Below are 21,808 nucleotides of genomic sequence, written 5' to 3'. Positions count from 1 at the left end.
TAATGATTTAAAATGAGGAGTGTTTCTATCTCTTCAAGATGAAGGGAGAATACTTTACTGTAATTATTTAAAATCAGGAGTGTAACTATCTCTACAAGATGAAGGGAGAACACATTATTGTAATGATTTAATATCAGGAGTGTTTCTCTCTCTACAAGATGAAGGGAGAATACATTACTGTAATGATTTAAAATCAGGAGTGTTTCTATCTCTACAAGATGAAGGGAGAACACATTCTTGTAATGATTTAATATCAGGAGTGTTTTTTTCTCAAGATACAAAAAAGCGCATTCATGTTCATGTCAATAGAAGATAGGATTTGTGCAACTCTCTGCTACCAGAATGTAATTATATTTAATTAATCTACAAATATAGACACCATGCTGCTGTGAAAAAGATAGTATGCAAAGGACATCAAAATGTCCCAAACTGATATCATGTATGTGTACTTTATAATAAGGGAGAAGAATTGAAGACAAAAAAAGATGACTAACCAATCAATAATTAGGGTTAAGTACAAAGTTGTATCGTGTTTTCCTCCTGACATTAAATCAGACTATTGTAGAGGAGGTGAAGGTTCAGATTGTGAATGATGGGTATATGGGTATCTTACTTGTGGATATGAAGCGAAAAGAGGGTGGATCTGCTAGATGTTTCTAAATGACTGATGGGATGGACACTGGACACCTGTCAGTCAAATAGAGGAAGTGAGAGATCTATTTAAACATGCTGTACTGGTGAGACTGAGATCATGTGCACATCCTCTGAAAGAGCTGCTACCATTAGCTGAGTTCAGTCATCTGTAGCAGCTCTGCACCTGTTCTCAGATCAGTCTCCTGAGGGCTCTGATTCTCTCCTGCTGAGGGAGGTTTTTGTACGGCGCTCTAACACTGTGTGAATGGAAATGAATGACCACTCTGACCACAGTAATAATCTGCAGCATCTTCAGGCTGGACTCTGCTGATGGTCAGAGTGAACTGTGTACCAGACCCACTCCCACTGAAACGATCTGGAACACCAGACTGACGAGATGTTGCATAATAGATCAGGAGTTTAGGAGCTTCTCCAGGTTTCTGGGAGTACCAGTGGAGATAGCTACCCATACTCTGACTGGCTGTGCAGCTGATGGAGACAGTTTCTCCAGGCTGAACAGACTTTGATGAGGGAGACTGAGTCAGAACTATATCAGCGGATGACCCTGTTGAGAAGAAAGATAAATATTAGAACTGACACATCTGAAAGGCTTGGATGCAATATTAGCAGTAAGTTGTGAAATGTAACAGTGTCTCACCTTGTGCTATGAGTCGCATAGCTAGTAGGATTGCAGTAACATAAATCATCTTTAAGGTTCTTCTCAGTGGCAGCGAAGCACTGAAGCCCTCTGATCCACAGAGGGACTCTTAAAGTAGATGGAGCTGTAAGGTGTGTGTCAGTCCCCATGCAAAACTCTCTCTCACACACACACACACACACACACACACACACACACACACACACATGCACACACACACACACACACACCCACACACACACCCACACACACACACTTACTTCACTTCTTCTAAACTTGGTGTTTTTTATCAGTAGGAGGGTTGATGTGTAGGCATCTGAAGCACTCTGGTGGATTTAATGTGAGGGGAATTAACACACATTTTGAAGTAAGTGAATAATGGAATATTCTAAATGTATTGAATGATTGAATGATTATGTTTTAAAGCTTTACTCACACCTGTTTTAAACTGGGGCATGAAGTTGTCTGAAATACACAAGGCAGGCTTAAAATATAAACCTCTGTTTAGGAGTATCTTCAATAGTAGACTTCACACATTTTTATTTACAAGGATGAACTGTAGAATTAATAAAAGCAAATATTACGAAAGGAAGCTATGCAATTGTGTTGGGTCCTTCACTAGCTAAAATTAAACTATCCAAGTAAAAAAAAAAAAAACTTAACATTTAAAAACATATGTTGTTTTGAAAATTATTACGAATTTTCTAATTCGTCTTTTCTCTAAAAGAAAAAAATTAGATCCAAAGCTTGTCTAGGTATGTGAGACAGCTGGAGTTTGTGCAGGAGGTTTTTGTACGGCCGCTTAATGAGTCTGTATCACTGTGGTACAGTTTTGGTGGAGGAACCAGACTGTCTGTTGGAAGTAAGTAACAATTTGATAAAATTTTCACTGCAGGAAAACATCAAAGTGTACAATATTAAGTGAAATGATTGTTTTTGACATGCCTGCTGAAGTGGACAGTGGAAAAGTTTATAATATTTACTACAGACTTAAAAAATATTTAAACTTTTCGGTGTGGTTATTTTAGTCTAGGCTGCCTGACATGATTGAACAACTCATTCAGCAGCGTTACATTTGTGTCTTTTCTCAAGTACTTTTAGACTTTTAGGTCCAGTTTATCATTGTATTGCATATTACAGAGTCTAGAATATGCCATTTGACCTTCACCCACGTGTCGTGTTTCAGTTATTAACAGTTTTTATTAGAGTTTTCAGTTCCCTGATCTTATTCTCTTATAGTGATATCGTTTTAATCTAGTGGTTGTCTGGTTCTGCTGGTCTGAAGAATTCTGAACAATATCTGATACAACAGCAATTTCAATTCATAATCATGAGTAACGAATATAGAACTTTTCATTACTGTCAATATTTGAAATTAGTATGACATACTTTCAGATTAAATAAATAGCCTGGTTTTTGGAGTGGTCTATTCCACTGCATTAAACCATTGATGACATTTTTCTTTGCCTGTGTGATAAGATTACAGATATATGTTTTAGAAATAATGAAAAAAGTTAAATATTGGTGTGTTGCCGCCTAAATCGGTGGAGCATTTTACGTGTTCAGTTCCGCTTGATGAAACAGTAAAGAGTGAGAAGTGAAAGCTTCAATGCAAATAAAGGCCTGTGAGTTGAGTCATGACCCCCACAGAGGAAGAGGTTGAGCTGACATGAAAGTGTGCTGCTGCTCCTCCAGTCAGCTGATGTTGGGGCCAGAGGCATCCTAAGTGTGTTTCACATGCGCCTCCCTTTCCTCTCCTCTCCTCTCCTCTCCTCTTCTCCTCTCCTCTCTTCTCCTCTCCTCTCCTCTCCTCTCTTCTCCTCTCCCCTCCTCTCCTCTCCTCTCCTCTCCTCTCCTCTCCTCTCCTCTCCTCTCTCCTCTCTCCTCTCTCCTCTCTTCTTCTCTTCTCTCCTCTCCTCTCCTCTCCCCTCCTCTCCTCTCCCCCCGTCACTAACCTCTCCCCCATCTCTGCTGTGTCTGGTCTGCAGCTGATACTCGGCCCAGCCTGACGCTGCTTCCCCCCTCCAGTGTGGAGCTGCAGCAGGGGAAGGCCACACTCATGTGCCTGGCCACCAAGGGCTTCCCCTGGGACTGGAGGCTGAGCTGGAAGGTGGACGGGAGCAGCAGGAGCTCCGCGGGGAGCCAGAGCCCTGCACTCCTGGAGAAGGACGGCCTCTACAGCTGGAGCAGCACCCTCACCCTCACCCAGGACCAGTGGAGGAAGGGGGCAAAGGTCACCTGTGAGGCCACACAGGGCAACCAGCATCTCGTCACTCAGGATATCAAGATGGGAGACTGCTCCGAGTAGAGACAGAGCGCTCACACACGCTTACACAGAGGGAGAAACACACACACACGCACTCCACATGCACACACGTACACACACAGACTGATAGGCAAACACATACTCTTATGTGTTCAGAGAAATACTGTATTCTGGTATTAACATGTGCTTCATGTTGTCATATGTTTTGATTCTTTATGTGACCTACAGACAAAAATAAAAAGCTTGATCATTATCATTGTCATACTGTCATTTCATTATCAATTTGTGGGGATATTAAATCCCATTCAATGAAATGTAGCACACACGCACGCACGCACGCACGCACGCACGCACGCACGCACGGACGCACGCACGCACGCACGGATGCACGCACACGCACACGCACACGCACACGCACACGCACACGCACACGCACACGCACACGCACACGCACACGCACTCACACTCACACACGCACGCACACACGCACGCACACACACAATCCAAGATACGCTTTGTCTTTTCATTTTCACCCACGTGTGTTTTCTGATGGGAAGCATTGCTGCTTTATTTCATATATTATAAAGATAAAGAATATGAGTCAAAATGTTTATTTTATTTCATCAAGACTTCAACAAAAGCTCCTCTAAACCAAAAGCTTCACACGTGTCCCACACTGGATGAGAACACATTGCTGTACTGATTTCAAATCAGGAGTGTTTTTTTCTCAAGATACAAAAAGGCTCATTCATGTTCATGTCAACATAAGATAGGATTTGTGCACCTTTCTGTTACCTGAATGTAATTATATTTCATTAATCTACAAATATAAACACCATGTTGCTTTGTAAAAGATACAGTAGTTTGCCAAGGACATCAAAATGTCCACAACTGATTTCATGTATGTGTACTTTGTAATAAGGAGGGAGAATTAAAGACAAAGAAACATTACTAACCAATCAATACATTTGAGTAACGCTAAGTGCATAGTAATATCGAGGTGAAGGTTAAGATTGTGTATGATGGGTATTCATCTTACTTGTGGACATGAGGGGAAAAGAGGGTGGATCTGCTAGATGTTTCTAAATGACTGACGGGATGGACTCTGGACACCTGTCAGTCAAACAGAGGAAGTGAGAGATCTATTTTAACATGCTGTACTGGTGAGACTGAGATCATTTGCACATCCTCTAGAAGAGCTGCTACCACGAGCTGAGTTCAGTCATCTGTAGCAGCTCTGCACCTGTTCTCAGATCAGTCTCCTGAGGGCTCTGATCCTCTCCTGCTGAGGGAGGTTTTTGTACGGCGCTCTAACACTGTGTGAATGGAGTGGAATAGCTCTGACCACAGTAATAATCTGCAGCATCTTCAGGCTGGACTCTGCTGATGGTCAGAGTGTACTGTGTACCAGACCCACTCCCACTGAAACGATCTGAAACACCTGATTGACGATTTGATGTATAATAGATGAGGAGTTTAGGAGCTTCTCCAGGTTTCTGGGAGTACCAGTTGAGATAGCTAGACACACTTTCACTGGCTGTGCAGCTGATAGAGACAGTTTCTCCAGGCTGAACAGACTTTGATGAGGGAGACTGAGTCAGAATTTTATCAGCTGCGGACCCTAAAAAAACATGATAACTTTTGAATTCAAAAAGAAGTAAAAACATTTAAATAATTAAACAGTTTAGAAACAGAAATGTATCAGCAGCTCTTTAATGAAATCTGATAAACTATCTTGCCAACAGCTCAGTGTAGTCACAAAAAGTCTTTCTCACCTTGTGTAAGGAGTCCCATTGCTACTAGCATTAAAACAGGTGAAAGCATCTTTGAATCTTTTTTCTCAGTGGCCCTAACAGCGCTGAAGTCCTTTAGTTAACACTAGGGCCCTTAAAGTAGATGGAGCAGTAAGGCAGGGCAGATATGCAAACAAGGCCCAGTCACACACACTTCCTCAGGGGACACTTCTCTCTGGAAATGGGGGGTGGGGGGAGTTGGCAGGGTAGGTTAACCCCCACTTAAGCTACAGATACTTCAGCCATTCGGAAGAGAGATTTGGCTCAGCAGCATTTTCTATGACTCTCCAGTGATCTCTGGGTGTCAGATAAAAAGTTAAGAGGTTCATATGAGAGATGTGCCTCATGATATTAGTTGAGTTGAACATGACGTAATGTCTCCTCTGTGCTTTCATATTAGATTTAGTAATGCATAAAGCATAATGGCAATGTGCATGTTCAGGACACCCACCTGTGGGCTTGTGATGAGTATGATATTGAGTATTGAGCACTGTGGAGAATAAAAGAACGTATAAACCCAATATGTTGATCATACACACGCCCTATGACCTTCTTTAAAAAAAATCGAAGTAGACTTTGAATTAAAGGTAGAGTTACAACTTCACAGTAAACTCCCACTTGAATTCAGGTGCAGAGAAAATGAAGCTTTGCTTCCCCCTAGTGATTTATATGTGCAACAGCAGCTGTAACACCAGATGTGTCATAAGTGTAATGAGACTAAATGGTGAGCTACTCCTGCGTCTTCCTGCTGTGTCACTACTTTAGTGCAGTGATTGCAAAAGTTTATATTCGATATTTCAGTTTTTGATTAATTTAGCTATTAACAGATCGGACATGACATGTGGAGAATTGAGTATTTATGACAAAAAGATGTATGGATACATTTTCTCAATTAAACAGGACAGAAAGGTAATATCAATTGTAGTTGGATGAAGTTAAAAAAAGTGACTTATTGGGTTGGGTTTAGTGTTGCTATGAGGACTTCAGAGACTGATTGTATATATACACACCAGGTTTCTTTAAGACCATGTTAGCCACTTATGTGGTGAATTTAAACCGAAAAACTAGATATTGATGTAATTCTAAACTGTACATGGATACGAACATTGAACATGCAACACACACAAAACACCAGCACCCAGTCCACTAAAGCAGGCAGCATACAGGCTGCAGTGGCGGGTCACACAGGTGTCCCGTCACAAATCTGCATTAAGCGTAGGCATCAGAATGTCACATGACATCCAGGAGACTAAATCTATGCATGCTGTATGAGGGTACCTCTTCACAGCGTAGAGCTGAGCAGCTTTATCTTCAGCTCTCAGGTCCAAGCCCTCCTGTCTGAGAGAACTGACCAGAGAGGACACACACTGCAGCTGTCTGGTGTGTCTGTTTGTTGTCCCCTTTACAGAAATATCCTACATATAAACTGAGTGAAGGATGTGAAATGCTAAAATACTGTATATTAAATGCGTGATAGAATCACTGTTGTTAATTAATGTGAATATGTATCTGTTCCATTTGTGGTGATGTATACTGTGCATATTTAATGATGTATGTGCATAGACCCCTTATATCTGATAGCTGTTTAACTGTTGAACTGTAGTAGCATCAGCCTGACTGGAGCAGAGCTGCTGCAGACACTCAGTACCAGATGATCATCCAGCTGCCCCACGGATCAGCACTGTGTGTCTACCTGTCCACTGCTACACTTTAAATGGTTATTTAGTTTTCTAGTGAGACATAATCTGATTAAAACTACTGCTATACTTTTTAAGGTGTAGCCTATTGTAGCCTTGGTCCTCCTTACCTTTTGGGGAGGCTCACATTCAATGAAATTGAAAACCCCTGCTATATGCGTTATGCATTTGTGGCTCTTCGAGACAGTGTGTGAATTATAATGATCTACATTAGAGAAAAAACTAATGTTTGGGGTGCATTGAGATTTTTCGTTCATGTAAAGGGTGCCACGACTGAAAAAAGGTTGGGAAACACTGATCTAGATAGTATCCGGAACTCACAGCACAGGTCATGCAAATATTGCTACCGTTTCCCACGACCTACTTATGCGAGTCATCTTTCTCGACTTTGACTGCAATGAAAAACAAATGCAGAGCTTGTCTCCAAGTTGAGAATGATCTTAGAATCACCTTATTATCCATTGCACCGAGAGTGGACAAACTATGTGCTGAGACACAGGCACACCCTTCTCATTGATCAGACACACACACACACACACCACCACTGAAAAAAGTGAATCATATTTTTTGTACAGTGATTAGTACGGAGTGTGAGGATTTCATGTTTGTCTTTGCTCAAAATAAATCTTCAGAATCATCTCTTGAAAAATCCTACAATCTGAGTTTTATTGGAAAACCCTACAATTTGCTTTGATAAAAAAAAACATTATTTAGCTTCTCAGCACATTTTACAAAAAGATCATTTTAACTGTCAAGTAATGCCAAATGTAATCAAATGAAAAAATCTAAAACTCTTGTGATATGAATTGAGTACAAAAGCATATAACATTACAAATAGCTATAAGCCTATATGATTTCATTTGGGATGCGATTATGAGGGGGTCCCCGGAATATTTTTTGACCTTTTAGGGGTCCCCGGCCCCAAAAAGTTTGAGAACCCCTGCACTATGGAATCCCTACTAGATAAAATATGTCTTTTATAGTTGGGTAGACAGCTATACGTCACTTATAATACTTCTACAAACTATGTGGGTATCACCATGCTCAAACACAACAGAGGAAGGTATTTACAGGTGGGGACCCAGTTTTGCATTCCAGCGCCCTCAATTGGACATAAACTTTATCAGAATCAGAATCAGAATCAGAATCATGTTTATTGGCCAAGTACATTTTCATATACAAGGAATTTGTTGTGGTGTTTAGTTGCTCTCAATGTACTTTAACTGAAAATGTGCAATAAATCACAACAGTTAAGGATCAAAAAAATAGATATAATGTAATATAAATATAATAATAAATATAATACATTGTCAAGTGTTCATTAAGGTGACGGCAAGGGGAAAAAAACTGTTCCTGTGTCTGGTGGTTTTGGTGTGCAGGGATCTGTAGCGCCTGCCAGAGGGGAGGAGCTGAAACAGATTATGTCCAGGGTGTGAGGGGTCTGCAATAATTTTCCCTGCCCGTTTCCTGGCTCTGGTGGTGTACAGGTCCTGGATGTTGGGCAGGTCGGCACCAATGATAATTTCTGCTGATCTGACTGTCCGTTGTAGTCTGTTCCTGTCCAGTTTAGTGGCCGATCCAAACCAGACAGTGATAGATGAGCAGAGAACAGACTCAATGACTGCAGTGTAAAACTGGATCAGCACCTCCTGAGGCAGGTTGTACTTCCTGAGCTGGCTATAATGTAATATAAATATAATAATAAATATAATACATTGTTACAGTATGCTTATTTATTCAGTGGTTGTGTTTAGGTAATTCCTTCATTGTTTTGGTGTGAAACCTCCAGTCTGTCTCTGCTAAACACACTTCCACTGCATTCAGCTGAGCTACGGAGTCTGGCTATGGATAGACTACGAACCCCTCCACTGGACATGGCTATAAACAACTAGACTAGAAAAGATTAACAGACAGAACAGATCGTCCAATCAGATTCAAGTGTTCCTCAATGGAATATACTACAGCAATTATACAACCAGGTCATAAGGAAGTGTCTCTTTAGTAGCCTGTTTTCCCACTGTAGAGGAGAAAGGTGGTGGAGTTCACAGAGATGCGACTTCTGAGAGCTTTGAAACCCAGCACTGTTTGTCCACATATGTAGGTAAGTGTAAATATAGTGGGGAGATCAGCCGGTGTTGCGAGAGCATTACGTAAGTTCTTCTGTTAAAATTAGTTGTGTTTAGTATGTTGACAGCGCAGTTTCTCAACATCTAAACTCACAGATGTATCACAGCTATTGGCATGTAACACAAGGTGGTTCAATCGTTTAAAGGAAGGTAGGATTAGGTGAATACATTGGATTAGTGCTTTTGATTGGCAATAGCCAGAAGGCTTACAGCTCAGCTGTTTAAATACTAGTTTCTCTCCAAAAAGTAATGACTTGTTTAATGGTTGAGTTTACACACAAAAAAGTTAGTTCCAGCTAGCCTCTTGCTAATCAGGCAACTGGGAGCAGTTTTAGTATTTGTTTTATGAGTAGACATGGACTTTGGCACAGCCTAGGACATAGAGAGGGGCATCTGTGAGTAGCTGGAGGTGAATATGAATGATTAACATGATCACATGCTTCTGGGGATAGAGATGGTGACTGTCTGAGCTGCACATAGGGGGGAATGAGTGGGCTTCTTCTTGATGAGTGGAGACTACCAGTGTAGACCTGTGTTTGATTCACATGCCACAGGGTAGGACTTCTTAGCACAAGAATGTGTCTCATCTTCAATTTGAGTTGTTTTCTAAGTAGACTAACATTACCTCTAAAGTATTTGCTCTTGTTCCATAACTAAACATAAACATTCTGTTGTTTGATCTACAAGCTTAAAACACACATTATAATAACACTTGGCAGACTTGAGGCCTAGTCCCACATTGCAGTTACAAGATTATAAGGCTCTCATTACCTGGTAGTCTTACAGTATGAATGTGTTCAAACAGTTAACTGCAACAGTAGTCAGTTAAATTGCAGTTAAATTGCACATGCAAAATAATGTAGTTCACATCTGCATTTTTGTCTGACATACTTTGGTAGAATTGAGAGTAGAACACAGAGAAAGAGAAATCAGAAAAAGGAAGGAGTATTAATTGAGTTTGCTATGATTTGGCCAGTTAGTGAAGTTAATATCTGTATTGCTGTTTTATATTAACTCAAATATAAATCCAAGCAAAAAGCCGTTGTAGCAAATTACGTATTTATCACCATTATACATTATTTTTCTTGTACTTAATCTCAAACAGGAAGTGACTGCCTCCAAACATGAGTCAACATAGAGACTCTGCTGGTGGACATGGAGATACAAGGTGAAGAATGTGTGTGTGTTTGTGTAATTTATTTGTTTGTGTGTGTGTTTGTTTTATTTGTTTGTGTGGAACCTGTCGGTTTAATTCACTACCAATGATTTAGATTTTTGGTAAACAAGACCCTTTGTTTTTTTATCTGATCACACCTGAACATAAACATTCTGCCTTCATTTGCTAAAAGGAGACCAGACACTCCTGTACCTGATTCTGAACCTGATGACAGGTGAGAGAGGCATGGTCCCCTCTTCACACTGAAGACTGGGCTGTTGTGTATTAGTATGGTAACACAACTCCATGAAAAGCTGACTGAAAGTGTGAACTACACAGAGAATAACAGGAATGTTTGATTAAACCAGTGATTATATTGAGTTGAACTATTAACACAAAGACAAAACATGAGGAATGAAATATTGACCTAGTGACCTAATGGTCATGACATCACATTTCCTCAAGTAGAACACTGTCTTTAACGAGTTTATGATGTGTTTACTTCTCTGAAGCCCAGTGGATGAGAGGCGATACTCTCCTGCATCCAGCTGTGTGTCCATGAGGAGTGACCAATCAAAGGATGAAATCATCAACTTTAGTGAGGGACACAGTCAGCCAGATCCCAGGTAAGGATAGTTGTCCATCTCGACACAGGGTTAGTCTTCTTTTGTCCAATCACTTTGCTATAAATATATTCCTAAATGTGTGGAGAGGATATACGCTAGAGCAGGGTTTTTTAACCGAGGGTCCATGATGTATTAGTATGGTAACACAACTCCATGAAAAGCTGACTGAAAGTGTGAACTACAAGAGAGCCATTATCACACACAGAATAACAGGAATGTTTGATTAAACCAGTGATTATATTGAGTTGAACTATTAACACAAAGACAAAGCATGACATAGTTCACAGAGAAATGAAATATTGACCTAGTGACCTAATGGTCATGACATCACATTTCCTCAAGTAGAACACTGTCTTTAACGAGTGTATGATGTGTTTACTTCTCTGAAGCCCAGTGGATGAGAGGCGATACTCTCCTGCACCCAGCTGTGTGTCCATGAGGAGTGACCAATCAAAGGATGAAATCATCAACTTTAGTGGGGGACACAGTCAGCCGGATCCCAGGTAAGGATAGTTGTCCATCTCGACACAGGGCTAGTCTTCTTTTGTCCATTCACTTTGCTATAAATATATTCCTAAATGTGTGGAGAGGATATACGCTAGAGCAGGGTTTTTTAACCAGGGGTCCACGGCCCCCTGGTGGTCCGCGACGGAATATGTGCGCAGGGGGAGGGGGCAGTGCCTGCCTTTGCGTCAGTAAAGACTCCCCTTTGTGTTTCAAAGTCAGTCTGCATGTTGTGCATTTGGGTCCAGCTCTTCTACAACAGTGTTACCCAACTGCTCACACAAGTAGTATCAGCATTACAATTCAAATTTCATTGATGTACGCTCTCTCTCTCTTGATGTAACTCTACACTTCTCTTTCAGCAGAATATTTTACACTTTTAGCTGGATGTTAAAAAGTGTAAACAATGAGAAATGAGGCATCATTAAAATAAGGCAATGTAATGTTTGTCTCATTCCCCATATATTCCTTCTGTACTTAGTGTTGCTGTTCGGTGCATAAATATTTACCTGTAAATGCTTTGTTGACCAATATCTACTGTCCTCCTATGTCTACTTAGTGTCCAACAGGAAGAACAAACAATGCATCCATCCTCTGGCAAAACGTGGCAAAATGAATTGTCTACTGTATTCAAGGTGTGTAAAACATAAAACACATACAGTAGCTCACTTTTTAAGACTCCAGTGATCAGTTCTTGAGCACTTGTTAAGATGTTGATGAGTTGCTGTGACAGGAACCCAAAAAGAGGCTGAGTTCGGTCACACAGTGTCTTTATGTATCGTGTACAAAGGATAATTTTCTTTTTTTATACTTTTTACATAGCCTGCTATAAAATATTGGGGGGACGGGTTTCTACACAGAACACTCTGAAATGCTATTATGGTAATGCACTGGACTGTGAAACCTCTTTCTTACAGCTACGGGATTTATATATAACTACTGAAATATTTCAGTTTGCTGTACTGAGTGTTTTATTCAAGCAAGCTGTTTTGCATTTTGGTCATTCTAGCAATGATTTAAGAAGGCACACTCTCTGTGTGTAATATAGTGTTTTGGAAAACAAAACAAAATTGTCAGAATAAAGTGCTGCTGTCACTGTAATGGCAAAAGGCTTTAGTCTAACAAGTGTTTTAGATTTGTCACAACAGTGTGTAGTTATTGATACGAACACATTAACTATATGCATTTGTGTCAAAAGGTTAACACAAATAATTATATTACGAAAAAGGGTTGTTGAGTTTTGCAGTAGATTTGTGGTGGTTTGCATTTTGTGTGTGCAGTTTTTTTTATTGTGTTTAGCATTTTGAAAAAATAAGACTTGGTTTTAGAAAAAATGTGTAAGCGATTTTTAAAAGCTGTAAGCAATAGAAATGTTTTAATGCATGAAAACAACTGATCAGGGGCCGTATTCACAAAGCCTTTTATCTTACCACTAGGAGTGCTCCTAACTCGCGCTAAAACATTTTACGTAGGAGTAATTTCTAACTTCTAATTTCTAAATTTCTAACGCCTCTGAGACCTACTCATACTAAGGATAATACCAACTCCTAAGCTTAAGATAAAAATTCCGTTGCTATGGATGACGTCAATTCTCATGCACGAGTTTAGAAGCGGTGCGCACGGTGATTGGTTGCTGACAGGCGCTCTCATTCAAAACTCAGTCCTAACATCCCCCTAACGATCCCACTAAATCAACAGAAAATAAGAGAATAACCTAGGCTTCAAATGAAGTCATATTAAATAGTAATGGACAGTGCACTTAGCAGAATGCACACGCATGATGACAAGTTTGTGCATCCAACGAGAATGATGCGTTGCACGTTAAGAGAAAGAGAAATTGCCGAAAAAAACACGGAAATTGCATGAAATCAAGGAAGTAATAATTATAGCACCCTGCAAACTGTTAGGTAATCAGCATATTTCCAGCCCTTAAACACTTAAAATATCAGTCCATACGGCTCTTTAAGTCCTCCTGTCATAATGGACGAAACGAGGGCGAGACGTAAGAGAAAGCCGAACTGGTCCCAGGACCAACTGCTCCTGTTGGCCCAGTGTGTGCTGGAGAGGAGGGGGATTATCATGGGCATCTTAAAATGGCAAAAGAGAGTCCTAAAGCAACAACATAAGCTCTTAAAACTCAAAGCTAAATATTACAGGCTTAACATTCAGAGGCTGAAAGAGGACAGCAAATACAAATATTCATTAGACAAATGTGTGTTGATTGATTTAGCAAGATATATACCTAAAATGCGAATTCACAAAATGATCCCTAAATTCCAGTCCACTGTGTTCTCCGACAAATTCACCATCTTCATCATCATCTTCGCCATCATCATCGTGGTCATTGTCATCTGCCTCCTCCTCATCCTCTGGCAGCGGGATGTTTCTGCATTTGCAAAGGTTGTGCAGAATTGCGCACAAAGTGATTACGGCACTGGCCCTGTCTGGGCTAAGCCTCATTTCCTCGTGCAGGACATGAAAGCAGCGGCCGATTCCTCTTTCCACAACATTGCGTGTATTCTTGTGCGCTCTACAATTCATGGAAATAAACGGTACACAATAATTAACAAATACGATTTTGAACCAAGTTTGTCCACATGAGCATATTTCAATTGTGTCACCAAAATAGGCCTCATGCGTATACTTAGGCTACATGTTGTAGTTCAACTGTGCTCCCGGTTGTGGATTGAGGAAGGGTGTCAAAAGCCATGTCTTGCATGGATAGCCACTGTCACCCAACAAGTGGCATCCAGCAGGTACATGGTGCCGCTCAAAAAGCTTGCGCAGACCGCTCTCCATTAAAATGCGCGAATCGTGAGTAGATCCAGGCCACTTCGCAACAATATCCATGCTTGTGAAATTTGGATCAAACACTATCTGTTTATTAATTGAATGTACCTTTTTGCGGTTTACAAAGACGTCCTCATCTCTGGATGGAGCAATTATTTTAATGTGTGTTCCATCGATGGCACCCACGACACCGAGCATTCCTGCAATCGCCATGAAATTGACCTTGATCCTTTGAAGTAGGCGATTGTCCAAAGGGAACCGGATAAACTGTTGTACAATGTGTGGTCTACAGAGTGCGGTGATTGATTGATGAATGAATCGGCTTACTGATGATTGCGATATTCTGAAGTCGTCTGCGTTGCAAAGTTGCATTTTCCCCGTAGCCAAAAATATTAATGTTATCAAACATTTAACTTCCAGACTGATTGGGTTGTTTCGGTTAGTTGGAGACGTGATTGCATCCCGCACTAATTCTAGTAAAATGTTGATGCCTTCACGGTTTAAGCGATATCTTCTCAACAATTCAGAGTCGTTTTTAGGAGTTTCTCCTAAATTCGCCACTTATGAGCTACTTTTAGCCCTAAGATTCTTTGTGAATACGGCCCCAGAGGTATAGGAGAGTTTTTTTCATTACTGACTAATGATTTGATTTGCGTTCAGGAACTTGAACACAAAGTCATCACTTTCATGACAGATCAACTAAAGAGACTCAAGAAGGTCCTGACTCACCCAGAGGATTACCTAGAATCCCCTTGTAGCGAAAAGGAGGATGAGGAGGACCAGAGAGAAGCCAGATATGGAGCTCTGATGATTGCAGTGCACATCCTGAGGAACATGAACCAGGAGAACCTCGCTCAGCAGCTGGAGAGATGTGAGATATTTACTCAACACTGAGTCACTGAACATAATACATCGTTATTGCAGCATGATTCAAAATGTATTGAAAACTTCAAAGATAGGTCTATATGTTCTGTATCTTTATGTGATATCACATAAGTGTTTGTATTGCCTGTAAGGACAGAGTATATTAAGGGGCACTTCCCATGAGCCCTCAGTAAAACTGCCATTAACATGGTAGATGACACAGGATATCGTGTTAGTGTCCAGGGGCCGTATTCACAAAGAATCTTAGGGCTAAAAGTAGCTCATAAGTGGCGAATTTAGGAGAAACTCCTAAAAATAATGGGCGTGTCAGTCTTACATTTAGGACTCTTAATTTTTTTTACTAAGAGCAATTCACAAAATATTTTATCCCTAAAAGTAGCACCTAAGTCTAGGACAGCTTAAAACTCCTCATGAGGACTCCTAAGTCACTAAGACCTATTCACAAAAAATCGTAAGATGGCTGCAGCCGACTTGGAATTGATAAAAGACATTGCCTAAACCGTGAAGGTATTAATATTGTCGTAGAATTAGCGCGGGATGCAATGACGCCTTTAAACAACGATGTGTCCCGAAGTGAAATGTTTGGAAACATAAAGATAGCCTATTTGGTTTCGTGGAAAACGCAAATGACGACACTGGGAATCATCATTCAGCCGTTTAATTCATCAAACTATCAACGCACTGTAGACCCCACATCATCCAACAGTTTATCCAGTTGCATTTGGACAATCGCATATTAGGCTACACAAGATCAAAGTAAGTTCCATGGCGATGAACTTCCGGCTGTGCAATGTAAGAGGGCGGTCACGCTTTGGGATAGCTCCCGTATATTTCATAATTTACGTGCACCACTTCGACGTTTGCCCTTTTTCACCTTATTCATTTTTTTAAAAGTAAACTCGCCTACATTCTGATAAGATTTAACTGGCTTATAATGTTGAGACCACGTCAGGGAAAAGATTCTGCTGCAACTCAAGCATCAACGGCTAAGATGGCGGAGGTGCTAACTGTTACTAGCCTGGTGCAGGAACTTGAAAAACACAAAGAAAGCTTGGCCGCAGAACTCAAAACGTTCCTCTCGACATCTTTAGAGACCTCCCTAACACCTATACGGACGTCTCTCGACACAATCAGCACTGCATTGGACTCTCACAACCAAAAGATAACGACCATTGAAAATACACTTTCCACCCATAGTGATGAGCTAGCTGAACTGACAACCAGACTTGATCAGATGGAGAAAGCCAATGCTGCACTAGCATCCAAAGCAGAGGACCTTGAGAATCGTTCCAGACGACAAAATGTAAGAATCGTTGGCTTACCTGAAGGTCTAGAAGGCGGTTCACCGTTGGAGTTCATTTCGAAGCTTCTCCAAACAGTTATTGGAAACGATGTTTTTCCTAAACATCCAGAACTGGACAGAGCGCACCGTACACTAGCTCCGAAGCCTGCCAGAGGACAACGTCCGCGAGCCTTTATCGTTAGATTCCATCGCTATCAGGATAAGGAGCGTGTGCTTCGATGGGCAAGATCGCAGAGGAAAGAAATAAAGTTCGACGGCAACAGAATCCTGTTTTTCCCTGATATGAGTGCAAGCCTCGCCAAGCAACGAGCGACATTCAAGGAAATCAAGGCCAAACTCTATGCTGATGGAATCGTGTTCTCCCTACGCCACCCTGCTCGGCTGTGCATCACCGTCAATGGGGACAAACATCTTTTCGACACTCCGGCAGCAGCAGAAACATTCTACGATCAGATAAAAGAGAACTTTCCAACCAACACTGATGAATAACAGGCTAAAGGATGCCTGCTACATTTGAAGGGTTTGAAATGTGCCAACAGTTTAAGTGACAGGTTATTAGGCGAGTTTTGTGTTAATTAACCGTATCTAGTAGGGTGAATTGGGTAGGCGTGGAACGAGACTTATTTTGATGTTTGTGTGTGCGTATGCATATGTATGTGTATACAAATATATATATATTTTTTTTTTGTACAGTGCACTCGTGTATGCGTTCAGTTATGGGAGCGAATTCCTTCTTTTGTTAGATAAAGGAATCGTTTGTATTGCATTGTTAGGAGTGGAATTGTGTGTAGTAGACCTGCGGCTCGCTTCCCAGGAAGGACGAGCATAGGCTTTGGAACCACCGGCAGACTGTTATGCTGCAGGGCTTCCTCTTTTTCAGTTTTTTGTTATGGGGAGGGATGTGTGGGGGGGTATGTTGGTCGCACCCTTTACATATAAATGTCATGAGTATCTATTATGTGTACAACTGGTTTCATATACTGTCTTCATTTGTTTATCACATCTTTTCTTTTATCATATACATTAGTATACATGAGTGAAATAAATACCCATGGTAGGATAGATAAGCTACAGGTTAAAGTAATTTCATGGAATGTGAGAGGCCTCAATGGTCCTGTTAAGAGGGCAAAGGTTTTTCAACATCTTAAACTACATAGGACTGACATTGTCTTCCTCCAGGAGACCCATCTCAAGATACAAGATCATACAAGGCTTAGGCGGCCATGGATAGGACAAGTATTTCATTCATTATTTGATTCAAAGGCTAGAGGCACAGCCATTCTAGTTTCTAAAAAAATTCAGTTTATATCAGAGAGCATAATACCTGATCGCAATGGGCGCTTCATTATTGTTTCAGGCAGATTATTCCACTTACCTGTTACATTAGTCTGTGTATACGCTCCTAACTTTGATGACGCTGAATTCATGGCTAGACTCTTATCCTCTATCCCAAATATGGATACACATCATTTAATCTTTGGAGGAGACCTAAACTGCGTAATGAACACTCAGCTGGATCGCTCAAGCCCTAGAGTGACTCATGTATCAAAAATGGCGACGACACTACAGTCATTCATGGAGGATTATGGAAGCTGTGATCCTTGGAGATTCTTACATAATGATACTAGAGCTTACTCATTTTACTCACATGTACATCATGTCTACTCAAGGATAGATTATTTTTGTATCGATAAAGTATTACTACCATCTATACACTCCATTGAATACTCAGCAATAGTCATATCAGATCACTCCCCGGTACTGATAGATTTCAGATTTGACTCTCCATCAGTAGGGAACCCACAATGGAGACTCAATACATCGTTACTGTCCAATGATTTCTTCTGTTCTACTATAACACAAGCCATTGAAAACTTTTTGTGTTTTAACTATTCAGAAGAAATTAATTCATCATTACTTTGGGAAACCTTAAAAGCTAACATTAGAGGACAAATCATCTCATACTCCTCTTACTCAAATAGGCAACGCAGAAAGACACAAACAGACATAATGGATAAAATATCTGAAATAGATAGGCAATATGCAACAAATCCCACTCCAGAGCTACACCAACAAAAAGTTAATCTCCAAACTGAGTTTGATCTCACCTCTACAGAAAATGCAGAAAGGAACATACTGAGGTCTAAAGGGATGCTGTATGAATATGGCGACAAGGCAAGCCGTCTGCTGGCTCTCCAGCTTAAACACCAAGCAACATCACGACACATTGCTCAAATTAATGATCAGTCAGTTGGTCTTACAACATGTCCACTGAAGATCAATGCAGCTTTTAAAGCATACTATTCCAGACTTTATACTTCCGAACCTCCTCCTACAGACTCAAACATGAACACATATTTGGACAACATAGACATGCCATCTATTGATATTCTAACACAGTCATCACTAGATCAACCAATTACCCTAGAGGAAATATATGATAGTATTAGGGAAATGAACAATCGCCGGACTCCAGGTCCTGATGGCCTGGGCTCTGAGTTCTACAAAAAATTCTCCACTATTTTAGCGCCCTTATTACTAGATATGTTTAACCACTCCCTGTCTACAGGAACGTTGCCAAGAACTTTGACGGAGGCATCTATTTCAGTCATCCTTAAAAAGGATAAGAATCCTGCTGAATGCAGCTCCTATCGACCTATATCACTTCTTAATGTTGATGTTAAAATTCTAGCAAAAATTCTGGCAAGAAGATTGGAAGTCTGTCTTCCTTCAATAATCTCCGAAGACCAAACTGGCTTTATCAGAGGTCGTCAGCTGTCATCAAATATAAGACGTCTATTAAATATTATCTTTGCACCATCCAATGCAACAAAGCCTGAGATAGTGCTCTCATTAGATGCGGAAAAAGCCTTTGACAGGGTAGAATGGGAGTATCTGTTTAAGGTACTTGAAAAATTTGGGTTTGGGAAAAAATTCATATCATGGGTACGCCTTCTCTATTCATCCCCCCTTGCTCGGGTTAACACAAACAGGCAATACTCAACATATTTCCCTCTGTCCCGCGGAACCCGCCAAGGGTGTCCACTATCACCACTGCTGTTTGCCCTTGCTATAGAACCGTTGGCCATATTGCTGAGAACATCAACACATCTGCAGGGTATCAGACGGGGAAATATTGAGCATCGTGTCTCCCTGTATGCAGATGATCTACTGATTTATATAACTGATCCCATTGCCTGCTCTAATAAAATAATACAGACTCTAGAAGAATTTGGTACATTTTCAGGCTACAAAATCAATCTCCAAAAAACAGTGTGTTTTCCAATAAACTCTAAAGCCAAAACACTCACAGAGGGACAGATACCTTTCAATCTCTCACCAGAAAGTTTTCAATATCTAGGAATTAATATTACCGATTCATTTCAGGGGTTGCATAAAAATAACATTAGCAAACTCATGAATAAAGTGAAAACCGACCTTCAGAAATGGTCCAAGTTGCCGATGTCATTAGCAGGCAGAGTACAAACTATAAAAATGAATGTTTTGCCAAGATTTTTGTTCCTTTTTCAATGTCTACCTCTCTTTATGACAAAATCATTCTTCAAGAAGCTTGATCAAATTATCCTTCCATTCTTGTGGGCAGGCAAAGCTGCCAGAATTAATAAATGCGCTCTGCAGGCAGCAAGACAAGAGGGGGGCCTAGGCTTACCAAATTTCATATTCTATTACTGGGCAGCAAACATACAGAAAATACTCAGCTGGTGGTATGAGAGTGAGTTGGACTGGTGTAAAATGGAGTCCCTCTCCTGCCCCACCTCCTCACTTGTAGCTCTGACATGCTCCCCTTTACCATTCTCAGCCACAAACTATACTTCAAACCCTGTAATCTTGTCAACCTTGAAAGTATGGACACAGTTTCGCAAACACTTCAAACTAAACAATTTCATCATCATTGGTCCATTATGCAATAATCATAATTTTTTACCTTCTAAACTTGACTCTACATTTACTCTGTGGAAGGAGAAAGGTATCACATCATTCCGAGATCTGTTTTTAAATGGGATATTTATCGACTTTAAAAGTTTGGCCCAAGAGCATGACTTACACCATGGCAACTTCTTCCGCTACCTCCAGGTTCGCAGTTTTGTCAAAGATAATTGCAGCACATTCCCATCTCTGCCAGCAGACTTACCGACAATTCTTGACAGACCTGAAAGCCTGATAAGGATGGTGTCTAAGTTATACACAGATATTCTTCAATTCAACCCCTCGCCGCTGGCCAGAGCTAAACAGCAATGGGAAAACGAGCTAGGAGTCCAATTTCAAGACCTCTGGTGGGACAGGGCCAAACTACAAGTAAATTATTCTTCATCCTGCGCCCGCCTTAACTTAATACAGTACAAAGTACTGCACAGAATGCACTTCAGCAAATCCAAATTGGCAAAGTTTTTCCCTGGTACGAGTGATGCCTGTAATAGATGTGCCTTTGTCCCCTCTGACTTAGCCCATACCTTCTGGTCGTGCTCAAAACTAACAGGATTCTGGAAGAACTTTTTCAAGATTATTTCTGAGGCTCTAGATGCAGATATCACTCCCTGTCCACTTATTGCCATATTTGGAGTACCCCTGAACCACTTTCAATTTAGTAAACCGAAATTAAATGTTTTAGCATTTGCCTCTTTGATTGCCCGCAGATGTATCCTTCTACACTGGAAGTCACCCAAACCCCCAGCAGATAAGTCTTGGGAGAATGATCTCATGTCATTCCTTAAGCTGGAGAAGATTAAATTCTCACTTAGAGGGTCAATTGGGAATTTCTACACTACATGGCAGCCTCTCCTCTCATATTTTGATAAAGTAGCTACTTCTCCTACTACTTAGAACTAAATTATCAGTACCAGTTTAACTGTTACATACAGACACTTTGACTGATTCGATACATTGATAGAGAAAGGTGGACCAACATGGGATGGGAGCGTGGGTGGGTTTTTAAGTTGTGTATATTTTTCTTTCTTGTATCTCTTTATTTATATTTTTATTTTTCAATTTTATTTTTTACATGTCTTGTCTATTAAAAAAAAAAAAAAAAAGATGGATCACACAGCTAATTGTAATGTATCTATGCTATTTCATATGATGTGTTTCAATAAACAAATATAAAAAAGTTCCATGGCGATCGCAGGAATGTCCAGTGACGGGACACACATTACAATAATTGCCCCATCAAAAGATGAAGACGTTTTCGTCCACATTTCAACGCAGAGCGGTCTGCAGCAGGTTTTTGAGAACTTACCAGCTGGATGTCACTGGGGTGACAGTGGCTATTGGTCCTGGGACCAGTAGGCTTTCGCTTACGTTTTACGTTCGTTTCGCTTGAAGGGCCGTATGGCTGATATTTGAAGTGGTCAAG

At 40.6% G+C, this 21,808-nt stretch overlaps 1 protein-coding gene across 1 annotated transcript in view; it reads left to right on the top strand.

Annotated features, from left to right (window-relative positions):
- Nucleotides 1-10,297: 10,297 nt before the first annotated feature.
- Nucleotides 10,298-21,808, top strand: part of LOC308381718 (NLR family CARD domain-containing protein 3-like) — a gene marked incomplete at both ends in the record, with an annotated part of 30,739 nt that continues 19,228 nt past the window's right edge. Inside the window, 6 exons of the mRNA XM_080859287.1 lie at nucleotides 10,298-10,341; nucleotides 10,523-10,564; nucleotides 10,842-10,955; nucleotides 11,345-11,458; nucleotides 12,019-12,094; nucleotides 14,910-15,120. Of these exons, the coding sequence (XP_080715413.1) occupies nucleotides 10,298-10,341; nucleotides 10,523-10,564; nucleotides 10,842-10,955; nucleotides 11,345-11,458; nucleotides 12,019-12,094; nucleotides 14,910-15,120 (601 nt within the window). The remainder of the gene's footprint in view (nucleotides 10,342-10,522; nucleotides 10,565-10,841; nucleotides 10,956-11,344; nucleotides 11,459-12,018; nucleotides 12,095-14,909; nucleotides 15,121-21,808) is intronic.

The sequence above is a fragment of the Sprattus sprattus genome, assembly GCF_963457725.1.
Source record: "Sprattus sprattus genome assembly, chromosome: 20".
Lineage (NCBI taxonomy): Eukaryota > Metazoa > Chordata > Actinopteri > Clupeiformes > Clupeidae > Sprattus > Sprattus sprattus.
This window is presented reverse-complemented; position numbering and strand designations above follow the sequence as displayed.